At 49.8% G+C, this 17,588-nt stretch overlaps 1 protein-coding gene, 1 long non-coding RNA gene and 1 pseudogene across 3 annotated transcripts; 1 reads left to right on the top strand and 2 right to left on the bottom strand.

Annotated features, from left to right (window-relative positions):
- Positions 1-1,105: 1,105 nt before the first annotated feature.
- Positions 1,106-4,214, bottom strand: LOC125524530. 2 transcript variants are annotated; one of them, XM_048689574.1, is made up of 3 exons: positions 3,677-4,214; positions 1,826-1,921; positions 1,106-1,721 (listed from the first exon to the last, which is right to left on the bottom strand). In XM_048689574.1, the coding sequence occupies exons 1-3, from the start codon at positions 4,212-4,214 to the stop codon at positions 1,471-1,473; spliced, it is 885 nt and encodes a 294-aa protein (XP_048545531.1). In that variant the 3' UTR covers positions 1,106-1,470. The 2 variants fall into 2 exon arrangements, with proteins under 2 accessions (XP_048545531.1, XP_048545530.1); XM_048689573.1 differs by lacking the exons at positions 1,106-1,721; positions 1,826-1,921 and adding an exon at positions 2,842-3,549.
- A 748-nt stretch (positions 4,215-4,962) lies between these two features.
- On the top strand, positions 4,963-6,890 carry LOC125524532. Its single transcript, XR_007290803.1, has 3 exons — positions 4,963-5,104; positions 5,211-5,736; positions 6,143-6,890. It is a non-coding gene; the product is annotated as an uncharacterized LOC125524532 (long non-coding RNA).
- Positions 6,891-12,362: 5,472 nt separating this feature from the next.
- On the bottom strand, positions 12,363-13,626 carry LOC125518453 (annotated as a pseudogene).
- Positions 13,627-17,588: the final 3,962 nt, after the last annotated feature.

Here is a 17,588-nt window from a genome sequence, read left to right as displayed (position 1 = left end):
GGATGCGTTGTGCGCCGGTGCAGCGGAGGTGGTGGTCGGTGCGCCGAGCTCCCTGACCCTGGCTGCGGGGGTGAGGCGGTCTCGCGGCGGTGGCTCCGTTGAGCAGCGTGTGGTGGTGGTGGTTGGCGGCGGCGATTTGCTTGGCGTGAGGGGCGGCTCTGGTCCCCCTGCGCGGAGCGGATGTGCGAGCAGGGCTGCCTGGTGCTGCGGTTCTGGCCGGCTTGCTAGCCCGGCGTGGCTGGCAGCGTGGTGAAGGCTGTCGGGGCGGCGGCCCCGGATTTGGTGGAAGCGGCTTCGGCTAGGGGGTGGTGCGCGCGTCTGGGCATGGTGGGTCGTGGGCGGCCCCGGATTTGGTGGAAGCGGCTTCGGCTAGGGGGCGGTGCGCGCGTCTGGGCGTGGGATCCCACGGCCAGTGTGGGGTTGGCCTCGGCAGGATGGGGTTTGTTGGCTGTGTTGATGCGGGCAGGTGGTGGTTGAGCATCTCCGGGAGAAATTCTATGTTCGGCCTGTAGGGGTGGAAACGAATCGGATGCGGATCGGATAGTGCTCTCACCACTTCCGTTTTCATATTTTCAAAATGAATATGAATGCGAATACAGATGTTGTTGAATACGGATGCGGCTCGGATGTTATTCGAATACGGATATGTAACGGACATTTACTTGAATCGGAACGGATATGAATAATATCAACATATTGCTTAAGTAAATTAGTGAATAGCTATGTGACATTAAATAATCAACTTGTGGCATACCATAAGTCAATGGAAATTGGGTTTATGAATAAATAATATTGTAATGCATAATAATTTTTAAGTTTAATCATATAAAGAGTAAAATTTAACCATTTATTTGGCTTTTATGTTGAATAATTGGAATATTGAGCCTGGAATTTTGAAAATTACCTCCCATAATCTTATTCGGATACAGATATATCCATTTCCATATCCATATTTGTGTCAAAATCTCATACCATATTTGTTTTGTATTTGTTAAATAAATTCGGATACGGATAATTTCCATTTCCATTTTGGTTCGGATGCTGATGTTTCAGATACGAACAGGCATTTTCTTGAATACGAATATCGGATGGTAAGAATAATATTCGAGCATGGAGACATTTGTACGGCCTCCGAATGAATCATCCTCATCAAGGTTTAGTTTGATGCATGTATGATAGCCAATGTCTCCATAAGGGAACAAAAGAGGGTATTGCAACGCCATGACCAGCGGGTGGAGCGGGGATATCTGTTTCAAGTCGGAGGATCTGGTCTCGACGACAATGTCATACGAATGGGCTTGAGCATCGCTGTCACCAACAATAAGGGCAGCAAGTTCAGATGAAGATGGCAGGCAATAGATGTCACTGCAAGAACTGACACACGCAGACGTATGCTGATTTCAGGAGCAAGTGGAGATAGCAACCTGTCCCTAGCCATCCTGAATTTTTTGACCAAAGGATTGTGCTCATCTAGCATAGCAATAAGTGCACGTACAATCTCCGGATCAGGCCGTGCTGCCGAGGTATCAGGGAAGATGGATAGCCTATTTTGCAACTCATTAGCGGTGGCGTATATGTACAGCTGGGCATAGGAAGAACTGCTGCCATTTTCAGGAAGCAAAGACCCGATACGGTGATGGACAACACCATTAATCCGAAACACATATGGCCCATCCCAGTGTTAATAGAGTCATTTTCAGGAAGCAATTGGACGGCACCAGCTGCAGTGAGGCAAAGTAAATTAGGTCATATGAACAAATGGGTTAAGGTCAAGGAAGGGGTACAGGAGTGCGCGTATATGAGAAGATGCAGTGCAGAAGTAGACCTTCTGCACGGTTTCGCTTGCACCTGTTGGCCGACATCCTTCGCCGCCGGTTTTCGCGCGATCGAAGCAAGGGCAGAATAGGGCAGAAAGCATCCCCTGCAAACAGCAATTGTAGCATAGGTAAGGTAAAAGCAAGTCTAGAAACGGCAGAACTGGAATCCTAATGGGAACACAAGTGCGAACTGCGGACAAAGGCCCACGTCGGCGCGGCAGAGGTATCGGCACCTGCAAATTTTTGGCAAAATGTACGTTGAGGCGAGCGAAAAGGTAAGCATGGCACATTAACCAGGCAGCCCAACTACTAAGTACAACGCCCAAACAAAGGGCTTAGTCCTAATGAAAAACAGATGGCATCGCACCACAGGCTAAAATCCACTTGATGCTTTAACTCCTGATCATTTTCAGAATTAGAATAAATGCCATTGCACAACAAGCCTATGGTGCACCATATAAGATGCAAATACCAAATCTCAAAATAATTCATGAAATGTGCAGTCAATGTCAACCACAGTTCACAGGTTAGCAAGAAGGTAAAGGATTATTTATCTACTTCTGATGGGGTAGTGCTGCTCTGAGTTGGCTGGAAACAACTTGCTCTTCACTTCCTCTGAATTATAAAATAAATTTCCATCATTGTTCATATCTCAGTTTAGCAACAGAAGGACCAATGCCCTCCTGTACTTTCATAGGAAATGAAAGTGGAAACCAATGGGCCATATTCATATATCTTCCTGACATAGAAAAAGGATGGCAGGATGTAGAAAATAACACTTGATATCAGATGGTAGCTTAGTAATTACTTGAAAAAGGTGATGGATGGTGCTGAAGTTTTCACCGATTCCCGGTGTCAGAACAAGCACTTGGGTCTAAAAACAAATCACCACAGAAAGTTGATCTAAGCGCGAGAATAAAAACAAAGAGAACTTAAAGCCCCGCTAAAACTTGGCTTATGTAGTCCATATTACTGATGCTACAACGTGTATGTGGAATTGAAAGACAACCAGCAAATTAGGCAATATAGAAAATGCATTTATTGACACTTGATACATACCCTCGAAAGAGGGTTCCATTGATATAACATAACAAGCATTCAAACGGTCTAAAAATGTTGATAGCATCATGAAGGGGTCACAAGAGTTTTCCCCAATGCAAGATCATAACTAGGAAATTCATGAAGAACTTCCTGCATTATAAAGGGAATTTCATAAGGAAATTCCCTCAGCCTAGACAAGGCCTAACATGCACCTAACAAACATCTTATTCATGAAGGCAAGCTTCCAACACATTGCTTCTTAAGGGTCCCCTAAGACAAAACCAGGCATATGGTGTCCAGTTGGTTGTGTCATGCTTGAGCTCCTCTGGGTAAAGGATTTCTTCCATAACATCAGATCCCAAATGGAACACAGATATCCAATACTTTTGGTTGTGATGTCTATAATCTGCGTAGTAAACACAATTCCTCTTGATCGAAGGAAACTCCTTTGCAGAGAGGGAAAAAGTGTCCCCTCGACCCACAAACAACGAGTAGTCACCAAGGTCCATCACCCTCTCGTGGAGCTCCACTTGCCGGTCCGGCATCCACTCTGGCTTGTAAACTTCAGCCGGCGATGGATGGCTTCCCAAACGCAACACCACAAGCAACAGCTCGCCGTTGCAGGCTACCAGGTGGACCCCACGCACAGGATGAAACCTGTCACACTTGCAGAGCTTATTCGGAGCGAATCCTGCACATCCGAGTACACTTGGGAGAAGGATCAGTTCCGTTGAGATCACAGAAAATAATGGTATTCGCTACATCGATGTAGTATGCTTTTCCTTGCAGGAATGCGATGGAATCAATTTCGAGTGTACCTCGCTCATACATCATGGTCCAGTCGGCATCTCCAGGGCGCCAGAGGAGCGTCTTCCGTCCCATACTACCCTTGGGCTGCGTAGCAATCGCAAACCAGTTGGACGATATGAGCGGATCATCGGAGACAAAGATCCGGGTGAGAGGGCTCGGACATGGGATAGAGATCTTCATATTGGAGAGAGGTTCCCACAGCACGAGCCGCGTTGGGGATCGGTCGCTGTCGACCAAGGCGAGGCAACCCTGGGACGTGCCGCAGCAGTAAGGGAAGCCGGCCGGAGGAGCACCGACTTGCACCCTCTGCGCACCGCGACGAGGGAGGCGGAATGAGTAGTCGCCGATTGGTATCCGATCGGCTGTCCAGGCCTGCAGAGCGCGGACAGCAACGACCCATGGGCGGCAGGCGGCTGGGAGAGAGGTGGAAGCTCGCCAGTGGGGGCAGACCTGGTGGATGTGAAGGAGATCGGCGTCGGAGGACAGCCGACCAGAGACCTCCTTGAGGAGATCCGCGGGGAGGGAGGACCAGCCGGCGGCGGCCATAAGGATGAGGAGCACGAGGAGGATAAGGGTTAGGCAGAGTAAGGGTTAGTCTCTACTATTAAAGGGGGATCGAACGTCGTGATGGTTCGACCTCGCTCGATCCCCCTCCCATCGCACGCATGCAGATTTTTTTTTCTTGCAGAAATATGAGGAAAGCCGCGATGCCTCGCCGCTCGATAAAAAGAGAAAAAAAGGAAAAGAAAGGAAACAGCCCACGACCGCACACCTCATCTCCCATTAACCCCACAATCCCTCGTCCCCAATCCTCTCGCGAGAGAAATCGCCACCGGCGGCCTTCTCTGCTTCATGGCTCGACTTGGCAAAGGCGACGAGCACCTACCGGCGCCCCTGCCCCCCCTCCGCCCTCTATCCCCTTGCTTGGAGACAGCTTCCACGGCGGTCAGGGAACTCGGCAACCCTACAACGGCGCCCTCACCGAGGCCCATGGCCCAGCTCCACTTGACCTCTCATCGGAGCCATCGGTGGGAACCAAGACTGGTGATCCGCGAGACTTGCATACAGCGGCTTGGCTAGACGACCATCATCCCTACCTTGCGCGGAGCCTTTCGTCGATCTGGTCGTGCTTCCCAGCAGACATCGCCATGCTGGAGTCGCGCTCCTCTCCCTTATGATGTCCTACTGGACGCATGCTCCCCGCCCCCAACGCCGGGAAATCCTGCCGGATCTGCTCGTCCCCGAACCCCAAAATCGGTGGTGGCCACGAGCAGCCAACTCTGTCCTCTGTCGTAGCTGAGGATGGGGTAGCAAACGCATGGTGAGGCGGGGAGCTGGTACATGGGGTTCTTGGAGGGAGGAGCAAGCCGTCAATTGTTGTGGCGGGGTCGGAGGGGCAGATCGGAGTCAGCCGAGTGACGTTCGTCACGGCCATGGTAAACTCTAAGCTACATTCAGTCTATAGCTTGCAACTGCAAGCACGCCGTCACCGGAACTGCATGGAGGCCACACCCCTTCTGATTCCTTTTCTCCAATCTTCAGAGTTGTGGCCTGTCTTCAAAAGCACAAAGCCACATCACGCTGATGACAATTGGCCGTCCATCGTTTGAATCGTGTTCGTAGTATTCTGTACATCTCCACAAGGCACAACACGGGTAATTTCACCACATGTCGCTTATTGAATCCTGAAGCAATTAACTTATAGCTTAATTACCTGCAGACTACAGTTCTTTATTGGGAACGAAGGATTGGTCTATTGTTCTTCCACTCTGTTTGTATTTCCAGGAAGTCTTTTGCCTATTATGCAGCACATGAGTTCAAATATTTCTTATTTGATGTAGAATCAAATAAAAAGGTTGATGTTTCATGGCTCAATCAAATACTATGATTGTCAGTCTCACTGTGTATTTATAGGTAATTCTTTTCAATATTATGATTGTCAGTCTCACTGTGTATTATCCTCTTTGATTATCTTGCACTGCAGAATTATTATGCGATCAAATTTATAGGTGTATTCATTGTTTCTCCTCTTAACTATGTAGATGGAACAAGGATCACACATATTACTGTAAGCTATATTCCTTTCACATTTATGCATATTCTTTTTGGGACATAAAATAAATTTTAATTATAATACGCAGATATATTTTCTTCCATCTATGTATTCTTGCTCGGAGAGAAAAACAAAGTAGCGATAATAACGGGTTTTATATAATCTTATGTCTTGCAAACTGAAAAAAGAAACTAACCACTCCCTCCGGTCCATAATAATTGACGCTGCTTTAGTACAACAATTATTATAAATCGGACGGAGTATCTTTTTTTTCTAACTTGTAGAAAAATGTGGGAGCTTATATACACACATAAAACAAGTAGCTCTTACGAAGTTCTTTAGTGTTGGTCATGTGTCTCTAAATATTGTTGCTGTTGTTGTCATCTATAAACAACAAGGTTCTTTTCAAAAAAAATCTTAGGCTGACTGTGATGAGAAAGGGAGCTTGGAGAAGGGCATCATAGAGTTGATGCCACCTCAGCAGACAAAGAACACGAGAACGACGAGGTGAGCCGGTACTCTGCAGGAGCCGGACCATGGGGAGGTTCTAATTTTAAGAAATCTTGGTTGCTAGCATATGTAAGGTTTGAAGTATGGATTGAGAAAATAAACATCTAAATGCCAAGTAATTTGTCTGAGAATTTGACACACTGGTTTAGGAATCCAGTACTGTTTTCTTCATCCTACTATCTTGAGTTTGTTGTGGAGGAAGTATTGACTTTCTTTCTAAATGGACAAGAAGTAGTGTGATCATAATGCATTATTACTTCCTTCATGTTTATATGGGAGAATGGATTGGTTAAAGAGGACAAAAAGTTGCCATTTTAATTTGAACTGCTACAATCTGTTTGTCGTTGTGAGAAAACATTTTAATACAGAACTTAGATATTTACTCCCTCCGTCCCACAATATAAGACATTTTTGCAAGCTATTTAGCTTGCAAAAACATCTTATATTGTGGGACGGAGGGAGTATATATATTTGACTCATGCATGGAATGAACGCACATTATGGAGGAATCCCCTATATGACATATGACGGGAATCAATGACGTACGGCGACAGGAATCCCCTATGGTTTATGATTCCTGCAAGTATATGGGGGTATTGTAGCCACATCATAGGAAATAATTTGAAATAGGAATTGTGGTAAACTTGGCTATCATAATGTGAACTTGCTTCCTTTAGTTTGAACTTTGTGTTTACTACCCTTGATTCATGCTTGCTTTGACACTGATATGTGAAATTGATGCTTATTTATCTTAATATTGCTCAAAATATAATGTTTCTAATTAAGATCGAGTAAATGTTTTGGTGATCTCAGCGCATCATGTTTTTTCATTATAATTTTGGTTGTGACATATTGGCTCCCGTAGCAACGCACGGGTATTTAGCTAGTATTTGTAATAGGAGAGAGCATGTATAGGTTGTGTGGGCTTCGACTTTTCTTTAGCGCTGGGCCTTTACTTTGTAATGATGGGCCGGTTGACGGGCCTAAATCTCTACGTAATCTCTTCTCTTTGTTGCGAATTGGCTTGTAGTCCAATGGTAGGATGGTCCAGTGAGACGCTACTCATCAGAGTTCAAATCCTGGTGCTCGCACCTTTTTTTAGGATTTTTTTCAGGATTTACCGGCGTTATGCGTTAAGTGGTTCCCGTCGACAACGAGGCGCCAATGATGACTTCGGGAATCTCCATATCTGTCGGGTGCTCAGTTCTTCGGAGGTGCTCATAGGGGTAGGGTTTGCGTACATGTGTTCATAGAGGTGAGTGTGCGTGCATGTTGTGAGCGTCCGCGTTGTACTATGCAATTTTAAACTAAAGCATGTCATATTATATATCTATTGCATAGATCTATTCATGTGTAGTATAAAAACCTGATTTTTCTTTTTTATAATTTTTCTATGATTTTATACAATTTTTTAAAACTTTCGACATTTTATGAAAATAAAAAAGAGAGAGCACGTGGTGCCACATCAGCGGCCACGTAGACAGCAGAGTCCTATGTGGCCTGCTGTGGACCTAGGTGAGAAGTGGGAAAAGTTCATTGACCCAGATGAGAAGTGGGAAAAAGTTTAAGAACCCACGGCATAATTCACTCAATACATAATATGAAATCCAGCCAAGTACATATTTCCTTTCATTATTTGTGAAATCGAGACAAGTATATCCATGAAACACAGTCTTATGAAATGTGAACTCTTATGGAATGCCCTTGGCGCTCATGGTGGTGGGTACAGTCCAACCTAAGAAATAAAGTACATACTCTTGGATTATTATTATCCACACTAGAAAATGAGGCTACAAAAGGATGTTTGAACAATTTCACTTTGTATATGATATAAAAGAAATATTTTTTGCGAGAAAAAAAGAGTGCTTTATTGGTGGGAGGGGGTGTGGGCTAGAATCTGGGCCGTTTCTGGGCCTTTGGGAAGGGAGGGGAAGTGGGCTAGATCGTTTTTGGCGCACGGACGGAGACGGAGAGAAAGACCGGAAAGCCTATTTTGAGATGCCATTTTCTATTTTTTGAATACATATGTATATTATACACTATATATATAATTTTGTTTGCCAAAAGTAATAGGTATTCAATTGAATGCCCATGAATACAAGTAGGCCCGCCCTGGAGAGGAAGAGAGAGAAATAGCTTAGCATGTTTAGATTGGCAAATGGCCACTATTCATCCGTCATATGAAACTATTCACCCGTCACATCGAGTCGCGTCTTCTCTCTATGCACGCGACCTAATATGGTAATTTTCTTCACAACTTTTCATTCAAAAGTACTATTCCAGCACTATTTATATACGCAAATTTTCCAACTTAAACACCTGCCTCCAATCTATGCATGTCAGAGAAATATGTAAAATAAAATATGTTGAGGAATCTAAAACTTTTGCGAGAGGCAATATCTCGTTTGCATCCCTCCGCCGCGGCGTCGCACCGCAGGAAAGAGGAGGAGATCAACGAACGAACACGGGGGCGCCAGATCAACCGCCGACGTATATAACCGCCGCCTCGCCCTCGTCGGTTCCCCTCCCCTCCCTCGCCCATACCAGCATACCCACCGCCACCAATCTCCCAAGACAAGGGCCTGGCGGGAGTACCCCCGCCCCGCCTTCCTCCGTGGCCATCGCAGGCGACGCGCGCGCCCGCCATACCTGATATGGCAGCCGTCGCGCCCCTCCCCTTGTGGCCCTCCCCTGCACTGCCACCTGCGGGCCTCCTCGCCCCCTCCGGCAACCCGGAGCCCCAAACCCTACCCTTCTTGCTTCCGCCGCTGCCTGCGGGGTACCCTCTCCTTCCTCCGCGAGGACCGATCGTCCTCCAACTCCACCCCCACCCCACTTTCGTTGCCGAGGTGGATCGCCGCCGCAGCTGTTCCCTCTTGCAGGTCAGCCCCCGGAACCGGAGATGTTCAATCTTGCTCACATTTTCCTGCCACCTTCTTTCGAGTAATTTGTGTGCTTTTTTCTTCTACACCACGATACAGCTCTTGAAGGATGAGGGGGCCATCCCGTCGCCAGAGGATGAGAAGAGGAGGGAGAAGGTGATCCGAGAGCTCAAGAAGGTAATGGGGCATGTTTGTGTCAAAGAAAGAACCTTGCCAATTTGGTGCCCTGCCTAGATTTCTGACATGCTCTGTTTCCGCCCTTCTTCTTCCAGATAGTGATGCATTGGGCCAAGGCGGTGGCGCATGAGCAGAGTGTGCCCCAGAGGCTAGCTACGGCTACGGTCCTGCCTTGTAACACATCGCTGCCGTGGCCGCTCACCGACACGCTGAACGTCCTCTTCTCCCCGGCCTCGGTGAACCAGTTGCGGACGCAGCAACAAATTGCAGGGGGGGCGAGACCGCAAACAACAACAATCAAGCAAGACCGCAAGAAAAAAATAGTTGAATAATAATAGCGTGAGAGTTGTATTACAGTACCATGTATCATATTGGAAAGTCATTGAGCCGCACCAAGCCAGTCCAATAAGTCACAAATAGGAATCCAATCTGTTGTTAGAAAAAAATTGTATATTAGATTAGCATCAATACAAGGTAGAAATTGAAAGGAGAAAATATATGGTAAAGAAGCAAGTGTACCACTAAGTTGTCACTCCTGTTCTTGTCGGCCGAGACAATTGCATTCTTCTAGTTTTGAGATTTTGAAATCGTGGAATAATAATCTCATCATCAAGAGACTTGAGATTTTGAAATCGTCGAATAATAACACTTGCCGTTGACACAGGCAATAACAAGGCCAACTCAATTAGTTTATAGACTAAAGGAAAGACAACATGTGAAAAAGATAAACCTTTTGGTTGGCAAGCACCATTCAAAATATATATATGCTCTTCTCACTTGATCATGAACATTCCTATCATATTTCTCAATTGATTTTCTTAGCGCCGGATCTGCAACTAACATTGTTATCGCCACCACTAGTGGCAGAGCCTCTTGAAATAGGTTAAAAAACCCTTCTCATTGATCTGTACAAATCAAATCGAGGCAAGCAGTGAATCAATCAATTTGTTATAGCAATGAATCAATCAATTTGTGCAAGAATAAAATTATGAAACATCAAAGTATGAATTTATGAAACACTAAACTGGAGCTCGGCTCGGGACAGCCAGTCTGGGCAGGGGGCAGGGGCCACGCAGCGACGCCGGCGCTGTAAACAGGGACCGGGGAAAGGGGAAGCCGGGCAGGGCAGGGACGACGGGCCGCCACACTGAGAGCACAGAGCAGCAAGCACGGCGAGGCTGGGGGCCGCCGGGTCCACTCGGAGTCGGAGCTGCGGCCTGTGGCGGCTTGGATCCGGAAGGGGCGAGCTACCGTGCACCGTGTTGGAGGCCAGAGGGCGGGGGAGGGTGGCAAGCCGGCGAAGGAAAGGCCAGGGGCGGCGGCAGCGCAACGCAGTCGGCCAGTGCCAGTCGCGTTCTCTGGAGCGTGGAGGCGTACTGGCCTGGTGTGGGGCGGCACAGTAATGGGCAGGGGGAGGAGTTAATCCAGGGTGGGCCGGGTGGTGAGGGATCAGGCCTACCTGCTGGGGCTGATAGGCCGGATGGGATGTGGGCTTGCCCCCCCCCCCCCCCCAAATAGTTTTTTCTATATATTATGCAGTATAGTATAAGAGGGTTTTAAAAATTGAGGGGGGGGGGATTTCCGCCTGACGCACGTGACTGCATTTGCCTCCCGGGTCGCACACGCGTGCGGCTCCGGAGGCCCCCAAATCCCTAAACGAGAAAGCCGCCGGATTTCCTCCCCTGGCCGCTGCCGCCGCCGGCGCCGACGGTGGCGGCCGCGCCCGGCCGTCGAAGGCGGCGGGTGCTGGCGACGCCCCCACGACGGGCCCCTTCGCACGGAGCGGGTCTTCCCCGGGGCCAGCCTTGGAGGTGGGGTGGCTGGTGGCGTGGATCTCGTTGCTGGTCGCCGGAGCACGGCGGAGAGCGCGGTGGCGCGATGGTACGCAGGAGCCAGGTGAGGAGGCTGCAGAGGGGAGGAGAAGGAGGAGGGCGGTGCACTGGGCTGGTGGGTGGCGGCGGCGCAAGCACTCTACCATGGAGGTGGCGGCGCCAAGGAGGCCCTGCCAAGAAGGAGATCCTGGCGGGCAGCGGGCGGTCGGCCGTCTCCATGCTGTGGGCGTGCGGTGATGCCCCCGGAGGTGTTGGCGCCGGAGCGGTGGATGGAGGTGCGGGCCAGATCCAGATCCGTTTCGATCTGGGCCTGTGGGGTTGGTTCCATCGCGCGGCAGTCCCCTAGTGCGGGTGAAGGCCGTCGTGGTGGTCCTGGCCCTTGCACGGCGTGGTAGGAGGCTGCAGCTCCTCGCCTAGGTTGATGGTGTCTGTTGGGGTTCGCTCTCTCGGCAGTGCAGGTGTGGAAAGACCACGGCTTCGCAGCTGCGACGGCAAGTTGCTGCGGGGACGACGGTGTGAGGCATCATCGACGGGGCTGCCCCAAACCTCGGAGTTGTGGAGATGCGCGACATTACATATGAAAATCATGTCCAGTTTTGGGCGGGCCGGCGACGATGGCGCCCGTGGGTGTCGTTCCCTCCTTGGAGGCGTCGCCGAGTGTGTCGCCATGTCCCTCGCTTTCTTGGTGTTGGAAGTTGTCTTTGGGCGAAAGCCTTAAATCGGTGCAGGTTTGGCACGATGGCGGCGTCTTCGACGTTGTCCCTCTGTTGGGAGCATCGTGTCGGGAGACATGGCATGGAGGTCCTATAATGCGCTCCTTCGGTGTTCGCCGCTGCCCATGATCGTTTTTCTCCGGCGCAATGTATGGTCATCGTTGGTGAATCCAAGACGGTGCCTTCGTCGGGTCGGATCGAGTCCCGCCATCCTCTTGCCACCTCCTTTAGGCATTATGGGGGGATGGTGCGTCAACAAGGGAAGCTTGGCGGGAGCTGCTGTTCTTTGGAGGTGACTGGCGTCGGTCGAGACGCGGCGAGGTTTTTCGTTTTTGGGCTAGCTTTTTTGCTTTGTAGTTGTGTTGTCGTTGGTGGCTGTCTTCGGACTAGCCGGGTGTGGAGTTGGTGCTACGCTCGTTGTTCGCAGCGAGTGGTAGTCGTCTTCTATAAAGCTATGGTACGCATTTTGCATACTCTTGAAAAAAATTGAGGGGGGGGGGGGGGGGGGTCCGCCCCTGCGGTGAACATCATCGTCCCGCGGGTGACACGCACACCGCGTCCACCTTCGCCGTGTACGTCGAGCCCGGCGGCCCCACGTTCATCACCGTCCGCTTCACCGTGAACGCCGTCGGCTGCAACGACACCTTGATCGTCGGGTAGTTCAGCTGCGCCTCCGCCGTCCTGGGCAGCTTCGTGCAGCTCAGGCTCGAGTTGCGCGCGACGACCGCCAGCGCGGCCTCGCCCAGGAACGTGCAGATGTAGCTGGCGTAGTCCGCGTCGTCGATGTCGTAAACGAGGCCGGGATCGGCGGCCCTGCCGGGGTTGACATGACCGGCGCCGGTCGCGTACGCGTTGGCCTTCATACGCTGCTCGTCCAAGATCGGGTCGCCGTCCTTGTCGACGGCGTCGGAGGTCGTCATGATGGCCGACTTGATGGCGGCCGGCAACCAGCCGGGGTGCGCGCTCTTGATGGCCGACGCCAGCGATGTGCGGCGTGGACATGGACGTGCCGGACAGGACGTCGAAGGGCCCGGCTCCGAGAAGGGTCTTGGGCGGGTACGCGGCGAGGATGTTGAGCCCCGGAGCCAAGACGTCCGGCTTCAGCACGCTCGGGGTGATGGTGCTTGGACCATGGGACGATAACGACGCCACGGTCGGAGACGGGCGGACGCCGAGCACCGTCTTGTGCTTGAACCTGACGGCGAGGGTCGTCACCGAGTTCGACGGCGACTACCTGGTGACTTTGACTCCGTCGGCAGCGGTCACCTGGACCACGTCGGAGCCGTAGTCGTAGAGGACGATGGTGTAGCCGTCGGCCTTGGTGTTGATCAGCACAACGCCGGCGGCGCCGGCGCTCTTTATGTCATGGAGGATGGACTTCTCCGACGTGCTGTAGGGGAGAAGGTTGTCGACGGTCTCGCAGACCACGATCTTGCCATAGACGGCTTTAATTTCCTCGCCACGGTAGACGCAGTTGCGCCGCTCCTCGGAGTAGAGGACGGGGTACATTGGCATCTTCGTGCTCGAGTTCGTTGTCACCTGGTTAATCGCCTCGCCGGCGATGGTGACGCCCTCGCCAAGCTGCACCTCCGCCGGGAGCCTCCGGTCCACGGAGCTGGCAGCGACGGTGATCAACCACGGTGCGTCGTTGACGACGGACGCCAGCTTGGGGCCGTTATTGCCGGCGGCGCACACCACGGTGATGCCTCTGGCCACCACCGACGACGACGCTCCTGCGGGCGAGCTCCGGCTCTTTCCCCGCGCGAGCCAGAACATTGCTGCCACGGCCATGGTTCTACGAACCATGCCAGAAACCCCCAACCCTGAGGAACAGCGCCTCAGGCGCAACCTCCAGGGGCTCCTCGAGGAGGCCGTGGTCCAGCAAGCGCAAAGCTCTGCGGCCCTTAGGGGCCAGGATGCTTTAGCGCCTCTCACACCCGCAGCGCCAGCCGGCGCGGTGGAGGCAAGACCAGGGAAGGTCTCGCCACCCAAACCCCAGACACACAACAAACAGTAGCGCCCCACCTCGGCGTTGCAAGGACGTCTCGGACCCCGCCGGGACGCACGCCTCACTCTTGAGGCAAGGCACCGCGTGCCCGACCGTGCGGTGATGGAGGCCTACTCTCCAAGCCGCGGCCGGCCCAGAGCCTGTCGCCGTCGTTACAACTCTGACGACAGCGACCGGAGCTCGAGCCCGGACATTCCCGGACCTCGTGCGTTCGACCGGACCATCAGGGGAGCTCTATTCCCACCTCATTTCCGGGCTCCTACCCACATCACCAAGTACTCTGGTGACACAAACCCCAGCGTATGGCTGGAGGACTACTACCTCGCCTGCCGAGTCGGGGGTGCGGATGATGACTTCTTCATCATTCAATACCTTCCCATTTTCCTGGCCGACTCGGCGCGTGCATGGCTCGAGTATCTGCCACGAGGTTGCATTCGGGATTGGGCGGACCTCCGCTCCATCTTCGTAGGCAACTTCCAGGGTACCTACACCCGGCCTGGCAATTCTTGGGACCTAAAGAGCTGCAGGCAGTGGACCGGGGAAACCCTCCGCGACTACAGCAAGCGCTTCTCTAAGAAGTGCAACGAGCTTCCAGGAGTGGATGACTCCGACGTGGTCGGGGCCTTCATCTCTGGGACCAACTATGAGTCCCTGGTCCACAAGCTCGGCTGCAAGAAGCCGCGCACCATCGCGGATGTAACAGCACACATGCAATAAAATAATATTCATCATGCAATTTTACTTTCTCCCCTAATTCTCAAACTTGGCATGGTGATGTATTTCAATATTTCATGTGGTGAAAAATTGTCATAGCAATTTTTCAGTTCCATTTGAATTCATTTTCAAATTTTCCAACTGTGGCTCAAGAAACATTCAAATCTTTTTCTATGTTGCTTGGAGCCTTCCCTAATTCTAATACTTGGCACATTGTTTCAATTTGCTTTGTAAAGCATTTAAAAAATATTCAACTCAAATTCCAGTGCCATTTAAATTCTAGTGCAGTTCAAATGCCCTTTGAATTTAATTCCAACATTTGTGATTTTAGTTTAACCAAATTGGTCCAAACCAATTTTATTAAATCACAACTAATTCATGGATCCCCAATCATATTTTATTATTATTATTGGGGATTCATATCTTTTTCTAAAATTCCTTTTCCTCTTCTGCTATTTTATTTAAAAACTAGCAGAGGCAGAGAACTCCTTTCTTTTCTCCTGGACCCAGCCTCCTTTTCCTGCTCTTTTACCTCTCCTCTCTCTTTTTCTCCAGGCCCAGCCCACTCCCCACCGTACCCCTTCATGTTTTATCTCCCTTCTTCTACCTCTATTAAAAACAAAGTTTCCCCTCGCGTGGTGAAAGCAGCGCAGCACGCAGCCGGCGTGCCCCCAGCCGCGCCCACCTTTTTCCCTCCTCCACGGCATCAGCCTTATCTCCAGCACCTGCCCATCTTCCCCTCCTCCACGCAAACCTCCTTTCTTCCTTCGCAAGCCCCTCTTCTTCTCTGAAATCCGCCTCCATTTTCCCTGAAGATCGACGGAATAGAGAGATGCCGCGGGCGAAATCGCCGCCGCCAGTCTTCCCCGTCGAACGGGGGGTCTATAGGGAGCCTCCTCTCCGCCTTCTACATCCGCCTCGCCCTCGAAATCGTCTGCAGCTGCGGAATTCAACCGCGATGACCCTTTCCTCCTCCGCTGCGGCTGGGTCGTCCTCGCCGGCGCCCTCGTCTCCTCGGCTGGCCGACACGTGCGTCGCGGTCGCCCTCGCCATCCCCTCTGTAAGCTCAATCCGCCTCGTGGCCTCGTGCCCTCTCCTCCTTCCCGTCCTGTTTCCCCTGTTCAAATCCGCCATGGAGAGTAGGTGCAGCCGGCGGTAGTCGTCGCGGCCGGGTGCTGTCGTTCAGTGTGCCGCGCACGCTCCAGCACCCCTCTCGGTGAGCACGAGCAGCCCCATGGCCGTGCCGTTCCCTCTCTCCCCCTCCTATTGCTTCCCGTTCAATTCGACCGCCGCTGACAGTAGACCGTAGCCGCGTTGCCGGTCGACGTTCTGGCTAGGGCGTGGCCAGCCCCTGCGCAGCGCATGCTCCAGCTCTGCCAGCGCGCGCATGTAGCTGCACACGACAACGGCCGAGAGCGCCTCCTTTTCTTCAGCTTGCTGCCGTCGACTGCAGTTCTGAATCTAAGTTCAGTGTCATGTTCAGTAGCAAGGGGGGATACCTTAACTCGCTCGATTCCTATTTCCTGTCGAGCCAACGCACAACAGCCCAGTGGCCAGCGCCACTGTATCCTATCCAGGCGGTGAGGGGTTCGAATACCCCTGCCCCTTTTTCCTTTTGAGTGGGGATTTTCTCCCCTGTGTGTTGCGGCTCTAATGGGCTAGCCCCATTCCTCTTTTATTTTTGTCTACGCATAGATCAACCGGGCCAGGCCCAAGGAAGGTGCACTGCATAGAAATACAGCGCTAGGCTGAAGATCTGCTCCCCTTTCCTTTAATTTCCTGTTAATCTTTTCTTTCTTCCCAAAATTCAATACTTGAGCATATTTGCAATGTTTGATTCCTTGCCCATTTTATACATAATCTATATAATGTTGGGGCAGGAAAAATTCAATCCAATTATGTGCAAATCCATTTAGTGCAATGGACATTTTATTGCATGAAGTAAATTAATTTGGCACCATTCCTTTCCTTGCATAAAATATTTATGCATTTTCAAACATCCCAAAAATATTGTGGCTATGCAAGTAAGTTGTAAAATGCTACTGATCCAATAGCATTATTGTAATGCTATTTTTCCATGAATATTAAATTCATTTTACATTTTATTTAATTTGCCAGTGCATGCAAAATTAAATGATTGGAAATATTCCTCATCTCCAAATCCAAAATTCCTTCCATTTAATTTTGTGCCCTTTTCCAAAACTCCAATAAATTTAGTGGCTATGTAAACTAATTGCAAGTGCTACTATTCTTTAGCATTTTGTTAAAATGCTAAATTTTCTAAGAAATTCAAAAATTCATTCCCTATTTATTTAATTAAGCAAAGCTTGCATAATTAAATAATTAGGGAATTTTCCCCACCATCTAAATTCCTTTTCCTATTTATTTAATTATGCAAATCTTGCATAATAAAATTTCTAGGGAATTTCTCCCATTTAAAATTCCTTTTTCCTTCCATTTAATTTTTGTGCCATGTTAAAATAACTGTGGATTATTGCCACTTATTTTTAAATATTTTACATGGTGCACAAAATTAAATATCCCTTTTTCTAAATATTTTTGCTCATTGCAAAAATTCCCAAAAATCCATTCCGTTATCTTTTGCACCCATTTCCCAATTTTAATATTTGTCAATATTAAAATTGGAAAATGGTTGTTAATCTTTTCCCTAATTTTGGGCAATATTAAATGGTGAATAATTAATTGCCCAAAATTCCCCATTTAATTTTGATCATGCCCTTTAATTTTCTCCAAGTGTTATCTCAATCCCCCCCCCTGCAATAATTCGTTTTCAAAGGATGAAAATCCTTCCCCTTTCAAATTCAGTTGATATTGTTCTTTAAATTCCTCAAGTGCTAAACTCAAAATTCCTATATTCAAAACCCCTTCATCAAAATCCCTTCCTTCATCTTGGCCCTGTCCTTTAATATTTTCTGCAATTCCAAATCCAGTTCCTTTGCAAATATTTTCCCTTCAAATAATAAATCTTTTCCTTGCAAATTCAATCACCTTCAAATTCCCTGCCCTAGAT

This window comes from Triticum urartu, chromosome 7 (assembly GCF_003073215.2).
Source record: "Triticum urartu cultivar G1812 chromosome 7, Tu2.1, whole genome shotgun sequence".
Taxonomy (NCBI): Eukaryota; Viridiplantae; Streptophyta; class Magnoliopsida; order Poales; family Poaceae; genus Triticum; species Triticum urartu.
The sequence above is the reverse complement of the archived record's forward strand: the minus strand, read 5'-3'. Positions and strand labels throughout refer to the sequence as shown.

Bases quoted from the DNA above. Each gene is read 5' to 3' on its own strand.
- LOC125524530 (XM_048689573.1), bottom strand. From the start codon at position 4,214: ATGGCCGCCGCCGGCTGGTCCTCCCTCCCCGCGGATCTCCTCAAGGAG. The intron at 3,550-3,676 runs GTACACTCGAAA...TCGGATGTGCAG, and splicing joins GACCATGATGTATGAGCGAG to GATTCGCTCCGAATAAGCTC.